The following is a 7,301-nucleotide window of genomic DNA, read 5'->3' on the forward strand; positions in this document are numbered from 1 at the left end:
TTTACTTGCCTCCAGTAACAATGAAGTCACAATCACAGCTGTTATCGTTGGAGATGATACACCGTGTTGTGTCGGTCTCTAGCTCGGGCACAGACAGCGTTTGAGCAGTGTCCATGCAGTGAGCCGCGAGTACCATACAACAAGATCCATCTTTCATCTAACAGTCTCGCGATCATAAACGGTAGTCATAACATCGCGTTGCATTCACTGACCAAACATAGGCTGGGAAAAACCAAAGCTCAATAGCACTGCATAGTCCTAGGCCCTTTAACAAGTTAACCGCACTACAATATCTTTGCATATATTCTAAATGGGTAAATTCAATTGCCTGAACGTCCTTCCTGGTTAAAGCTATGCATAAACATACTCTATAAATTAAACTGTCAGGCCGTCCTACCTGATGTCTACATGTATTTTTTTTCAAGTTCTACCGATTTGCATGTAAACAAAACAATCTGAATGTGCACTCTAGTACATTGCCTGTCAAATTAGCCTCTGGTAGGACGTTTCGCATGGGTAGGACATTTTGACAGAACAGCCTGTCAAATCAGCCTCCGGTAGGTCGATTCGTAGGACATTTAGGCAGAACAACGGTTCACTTCTGGCCTACATCTTTCAGCACAGAGCGCCTTGTAACAATGACCATTAGCATCAAGACGTCGGCGTCATAGGAGGTGGTAGTTGAACGTGTTGTTTCATGTCTGCTATACACGCTCAAAGCACCACAAAAATGTAAATTGTTCACTTTAATGTTATCGTTTTATTTTTTCTTTCCCCAAACGTAGACAAGCCACATTCCAAGAGACTGGCAAAAGTTGGGACGTGTTATGCTTGCTTCCTGTACCCTCGGAAATATCAACACTTTTAAACCGGTGGTCGTTTAGTTGTCTCCTTTTTCATCTTAGGTGGTGATATAACTTTTACAGCTTCCTAAAAGCAAATAGAAATAAAATAAATATGAAGGCTTGGCCGCTGTCTTAAGTATCTTGTTTGAAAAAATCCCAATTTGGAAAATTATATTTACATTTTTCCGTGTACGTGAACGTCTCAGCGCACAAGCCTGACTGTTCCCTCGATAGTAGGAAGGACAGACGCAATGTCTATAGAAGAGTTTTATTTGATGCACCATGGACTTATGTTGCCAAAGGAAACCCACTCTCAAGAAACACTGGCATTTTTGGAACAGGAATTCACGTTTAAAGACGATGACGCCATTGCCGTCACGTACCCAAAGTCAGGTCAGTGTTGTTGATTTAAAGAATCCACTTGCCCCGCGATGTTGTTGTTTGTGATGTGTTGCGCTCCTTCATCATGTAAACAAGTTTAATATTTACGCGCACAGATTGAGACGACCTGTGCTAATTAGAAGTTCATGCAAATGTTTAGTAGCCATCGCTGAGTTATGTAATCACCAGAGAGGTTTGCTTTGTGATCAAACTTGATTGATATTTTTAATTAATCAGACCCCCCCCGCCCCCTTACACCTTGATGTTTTTATTTTTGTACTGAATGATGGTGCAGACTGTGCTGATAATAAACATTAAGGTGTCATAAAAGAGAAAATACATTACGGCAGTAAGTTGTGCAATGAAAATCTCTATACAGTCTTGGACGTTTGGACAATGGCAGCGAATCTTCTAAGTACAACATAATGAACGTGACTGCTTAATTCAAAAGTAATTGCAACAATATGTTTAACAATACGTTTAACATGCATGTGGAAGTGCTGAACAACAATCAGAAGCGTTTACTAGTTGAGTTAGCTTTAAGAAAGCATGAACTGAACTTCAACAGCCGTCCATTATTTGAGCCGCTTCAGCACAAGGGTCACTAGTGTGCAGGAGCTAACTCAGCTGACTTCGGGCAGCAGGCGGATACACCCTGAACTGTTAGCCAGCCAATCGCAGGCCACACAAAGGCAACTATCCACACACACGTTCACCCTTTAAGACAATTAAGAGTTTCCACCCAATCTACCATGCATGTTTAGGAAATCCCCCACAAGCAAAGGGAGGACATGCAAACTCCACACAGGAAGGCCAGAGTCCAGAATTGAGCCCTGCACCTTTGTACTGTGAGCCTGACGTCCTAACCAGTCGACTACCGTGCCGCGAACTGAAATTCACTGTGAGCCAATTACCAGTAGTGTGTGTGTGTGAGTGAATTACTGGTAAAAGGCATTGGTATCAGTGTGAACTGTGCATTACATCTCACAAGTATGTAGTTCTGGCTGAGCAAACTACGCAGGGCGAAAATTAAAGGGGTGACTTCTTCCATTGTCGTACACAAGCTTGTTCATCTTTTAGTGTGCACTGGATATACACGTAATGCACATTGTAATACAAATTGTCCACCTCTGCAGGTACAATCTGGATGCAAGAGATCCTCCCGCTGATCCTTAATGGTGGGGACTTGACACCGATCCAAACCATTCCTAACTGGGATAGAGTTCCTTGGCTGGAGGAGAAAAGATTAAAAGTAGTTGTGGATCAGTTGGCTTCTCCTCGAGCACTGGTCACGCATTTTCCTTACGAACTCATGCCACAGTCCTTCTTGTCATCAAAAGCCAAGGTTAGTTCTGGATGAAAATACAATTCTTTATCTCAACTGCAAAGCCATCCTGGACTTAACTCACACTTTTATCCCCTTCGCCAGGTGATCTATGTAATGAGGAACCCCAAGGATGTCATTGTGTCTTCCTATTACTTCCACCAGATGGCCACTTTCCTTGAAGACCCTGGAACCTGGGATGAGTTTATTGACAAATTCCTGGAAGGCAGAGGTTTACCTTGTTTTTTGTTTTATTTTGGTCAAGGGCTTACTTTCTCTTCAGTCAGTCTGTGCTGAAGTAGCCACTCACCTTGTTGTATGACCTCTCTCTGCGCCCAGTCGAATCAGAATTAGCGGGGCAAGGTGAATCGTAGCTCATTTGCGTAAAAAAGAGCAGCTCCCCAAAACTCGGTCATTTCAACCAGAGTTTTAAGTATGGTATAATTCTTTTTCCTTTACTTGCTTAGACTTAAGTGTGTCAAAGATATTGAAGTCACTTATTAAGTAACCTGGGAACTGTTTTAAACTGTGAGGAAATTGCATGAGTTGTCTCCTCATTTCATTGTCAAATTAGAAATAATTTTCTTGTGAACTGGATTTAAACATTTCCTGATTTACACGTCCAAAATTCTTGAATTTATTTTTTAGAGCACCTTAAATTAGTCTGATAGTGATTTTATTCACTTAATTACTTTTCACAGATGATACCAATTTTAGCCCACATGCAATGGATGAAATCTGATTTCTTGGAGTTGAGATGAAATGGTAGAACATGCAATGTGTTACTAATCATTCTGCAAAGTACATTTTACTCAGTTTTCTGTGAATAATTGATGCAAATGTCGGTCACTATAATTTTCAAGTCATCAGCCGTTAGTGTTTAGTTCAAATTTAATTGCACAAATCCCAAAATGATAACAGTATTTTTACAATAAATAACTCATAGTCCACTGTTCCAAATTATTAAGCACAACAGCATTTCAAGATATTTGTTAAGAACTCAAAATGGTCAAATGTTCAATTGGTAGCATTTCAAGACCTTAATATTTTTGATTCAAATAACTTTTAAATAAACAGGCCTAGTTGTATTTTAATATAGGACCCCTTGCTTAATAAGCCTTGCTTCCATTGAATTTGTGAGATCTTGGACAGTTTCAGGTTCAATTCCTTTGCAGGATTTTAGAATAGCGTGTCGGACCTGCTGCTCTTACGCTCATAGATCTTTTGCTTGATGATGGTTCTCAATAGGTTTAAGGTCAGGACAAGACGGTGGCCACACCATCAGTTTCTCTTCTCTTATTCCCATAGCAGCCAGTGACTCAGTGGTGTTCTTTGCAACACGGGATGGCGCATTGTCATGCATGAAGAGGATTTATTGACGGAAGGTACGGTTCTTCTTTTTGTTGCATGGGAGAAACTGGCCAGTCAAGAACCATTACATAGTTTGCAGAGGTCATTTTCATACCCTCGGGGACCCTGAATGGACCTACCAGCTATCTCCCCGTCATTCTAGCCCAAAACATGACACCCCCACCCCCAGCCTTGTTGGGACATTGTGGCCATTCACCAACCATCCACTGCTCTAGCTGCCATCTGGGCCATCAAGGGTTGCACGGCACTCATCAGTTAACAAAACTGTTTGAAAATGAGTCTGTATTAATTTATCCCTGAGCCCATTACAACTGTTTCTGCTTTTGGGGTGACTAAAAATTTGCTTTAACCGCACTTGCAAACTTCTGGAGGATCCCACACCTTGAAGTTCATGGGACTCCAGAGGCACCAGCGCCTTCAAATAACTCTTTGGTGCTTTGCATTGGCCTTTTAGAAACTTCTTTCTTGATCTGCTGAAGTTGTCTGGCAGAAACCTTTCTTATTTTGCCTTGATCTGCACAAACTCGCCAATGCTCTGAATTAACAACAGATTTCTTTACAGTTCAATGTTCACGCATATGTTTTTGGATAACATCCAATGTTTTCATACCCTGAGCAAGGTAGTGTACTATCTTACACTTAGCAGCAGCAGAGAGATTGTTTTTGTCCCCATATTGCTTGAAACCTTTTGCCTGCTTAATAATGTTGAACATCACCTTTAAGCAGTTTTCATTAATTGGGCTCACTTAAGAGACTATTTCTCATAGTAGTGCGAGATTTATGTCAATGATTTACAGATTCTTGAGACACAATGCCACCCACGAGATTAATGGAAAAACCAAACAAAAAGTTTATTGACTCTTAAATACAATTTGCATAATAATTTGGAATACAGTGTATACTGAGACCATGGTTTTCAAACTGTGGGGTACGGCCCCTGGGGGGCTGGCTTTATGACGGGGTCGGGGGAGCTGTCATCAACACTTTTCATTATTAATTTATGCTACGTGCAGACGAAAGGCGTGGTCAGCATTCGCGTTCACCTATATAGTCAATAATTTGCTTCTTGACCCATTCCACCCACGTAAGATCAAATGACCTCACATCGACCCTAGCGAATTGGGGTCGAGAACATACATACTATGTCACACGCAGGTGCATGAACAACCAGACACACCGCCAATATTTTTTATTGGGGAGTGCGGGATAAATTCATCTCCAAAAGTTGAGGCACTGTAAAAAACGGTTTAGGGAACCACTGTACTAGGACAACATGGACATCCATTAGTTTTGTTTTCATTTAGTCCCCTGATTTGGAGCACATCTTTTTATTATGCACCACAGTTCTACACCACAGTGGCAGGGTACACCCGGCCAATCGTAGGGCGCTCAAAGATGAACAACCACTCGCGCTCACAGTCACAATCACACATAGGGACAATTTGGAGTGTTCAATCAACCTAGTATGCATGATACATGTCTTTGGAATGTGGGAGGAAATCGGAGTACACGGAGAAAACTCACACAGGCACAGGGAGTACATGCAAAGACCACACAAAAAGGAGCCCGAATCGAACCCTGCACCTCTGCACTGTGAGGCGGACATGCTAACCAGTCGTCCACTGTGCCGTCACATGCATAATATGAACATTGAAATTATATTTCATACTATTTTGACGCAATCATTTTGTGTTGTCTGTCTACAGTAATGTTTGGCAAATGGACGAACCATGTCAAGAGCTGGAGGCACACAGAGCTGGGAGACAGAATCATGTACATCACATATGAGCAAATGCTTCAGGTAAAAAAAAAAAAAGAAAAAGAGGCTTTTTGAGTTTGAATAATCCTATGCTAGACACACATCTAAGAGGATTCAGTGAGAAAACTTTCATATCTTTCAGGATCTTCCAGCAGCTGTACGTCTTATGTCAGATTTTCTGGGAAAGAAACTGAGTGACGAAGTCGTCGAGAAAATAGCCAGCCATTGTTCTTTCAAGTCCATGCAGGCCAACATCATGTCCAACTTCAGTTTGGTCCCTAAAATATACATGGACTCTGACAAGTCTCAGTTCCTTCGGAAAGGTGAAGCATAGGGCTGAATGATTTAGCGTTTTGCGACCGAAATCGCAATCTCAGGCAACGCGATTTTGAGATTGTCAAAGTATTTTTTTTAAAGGGCTCTTGCGCCCCACGGGTATGAAGCAGGTCACACTAACGAGCGCCAAATTTATTAAAAGAAAAAAGGGCTGCGCTGTTGCCCGTAATCCCTGAATTAATAATTCACTGCTGCTTGAATGCTCGGCACCAAGCTATCTTGCACCGCAGCAGTACGAAATTGGGACTTGAGTGAATCATTACATCCCTAGTTGGAAGTGTGCTGTGATATTCACGACGTATTAAATATGAAATGCTCATGTTGATGGGGATCCCGCTTCCCCTGGTGCAGAATCGCATCTGCAAAGTCTATTGTGTATTTTTCTATGCATTGTCTGACTGGATTAATGAATGAAGACTTACTATTTTGTCTGTACCTTAGGTGTTGTTGGAGACTGGAAGAACCATTTTAGCTCAAAGCAACTGGGCCACTTCTCCTCTGTCATTTACAAGGAGTTGGAGGGGGAGACCTTCACTCTTCCATGGAGCCTTGACGGCGCTGTAGACGTAACAAACGTGAATGCACAACTCTGAGATGTGAGGCGGACGTGCTAATCAGATGATTAAATATTTTACATTAACCTTTGGGGTGTGGGCAAACTATGGCCCGGGGGCCACATGCGGCCCATTAAACGCTTTAATCCGGCCCACCAAACTTGAAAAAAATGAAATGAACAAACCTTGTTTATGTTTTATTTTCTAAATACTGTGGTGTGTCAAAGACAGATATTTTGTTGTAATGCTTTTGTTCATTTTCAGTTAAAATTAAATGTATTTCTTTTCTCCGATTAGATAATTGTTTTACTTTTTATTCAGCTCCACAGTCATAACTAGTGAAGTGACAGAAAAAAAATCAACCTGTAATGAGTAGATAAAGCAAGTCAATGTGAAAGTATATAAGTGGATGGGCTTTTGTGGAACCAGTAATGCAATGCATAGCATTGCAATGGAATGTATGACAGGGGGGTGTATGCATTAATAAATAAATGAATAATGAACTTGTGATAAGATAAATTCCAGCACTAAAGTAATACGTGTATGTGTGTGTGTACACAGTGTACTTCTGGACTGAATTGTTCCCCAACTTGGAGCTCACTTACCCCTAGTGGTACGTCAGCGCATTGCTGAGGGTATGTGGAAACATTTAACTATTAATTTCCCAGATCTAATCGGTGTAACAACCACCCGAATTTCACAATAGCTGTGTGTCAATTTGATTGTCTCAT

At 41.3% G+C, this 7,301-nt stretch overlaps 1 protein-coding gene across 1 annotated transcript; it reads left to right on the plus strand.

The window, feature by feature from the left end:
* The first annotated feature begins 688 nt into the window (after nucleotides 1-688).
* Nucleotides 689-7,073, plus strand: sult2st3 (sulfotransferase family 2, cytosolic sulfotransferase 3). The gene is made up of 6 exons (XM_088307448.1): nucleotides 689-1,238; nucleotides 2,363-2,571; nucleotides 2,656-2,782; nucleotides 5,628-5,722; nucleotides 5,823-6,003; nucleotides 6,458-7,073. The coding sequence occupies exons 1-6, from the start codon at nucleotides 1,097-1,099 to the stop codon at nucleotides 6,607-6,609; spliced, it is 906 nt and encodes a 301-aa protein (XP_088163574.1). The 5' UTR covers nucleotides 689-1,096; the 3' UTR covers nucleotides 6,610-7,073.
* The last annotated feature ends 228 nt before the right edge of the window (nucleotides 7,074-7,301 follow it).

Source organism: Idiotropiscis lumnitzeri, chromosome 10, assembly GCF_059441095.1.
Source record: "Idiotropiscis lumnitzeri isolate Australia: NSW breed Sydney's pygmy pipehorse chromosome 10, RoL_Ilum_1.0, whole genome shotgun sequence".
Lineage (NCBI taxonomy): Eukaryota > Metazoa > Chordata > Actinopteri > Syngnathiformes > Syngnathidae > Idiotropiscis > Idiotropiscis lumnitzeri.

Bases quoted from the DNA above. Each gene is read 5' to 3' on its own strand.
- sult2st3 (XM_088307448.1), top strand. From the start codon at position 1,097: ATGTCTATAGAAGAGTTTTATTTGATGCACCATGGACTTATGTTGCCA. The intron at 1,239-2,362 runs GTCAGTGTTGTT...CCACCTCTGCAG, and splicing joins CGTCACGTACCCAAAGTCAG to GTACAATCTGGATGCAAGAG. The intron at 2,572-2,655 runs GTTAGTTCTGGA...CCCCTTCGCCAG, and splicing joins TCTTGTCATCAAAAGCCAAG to GTGATCTATGTAATGAGGAA.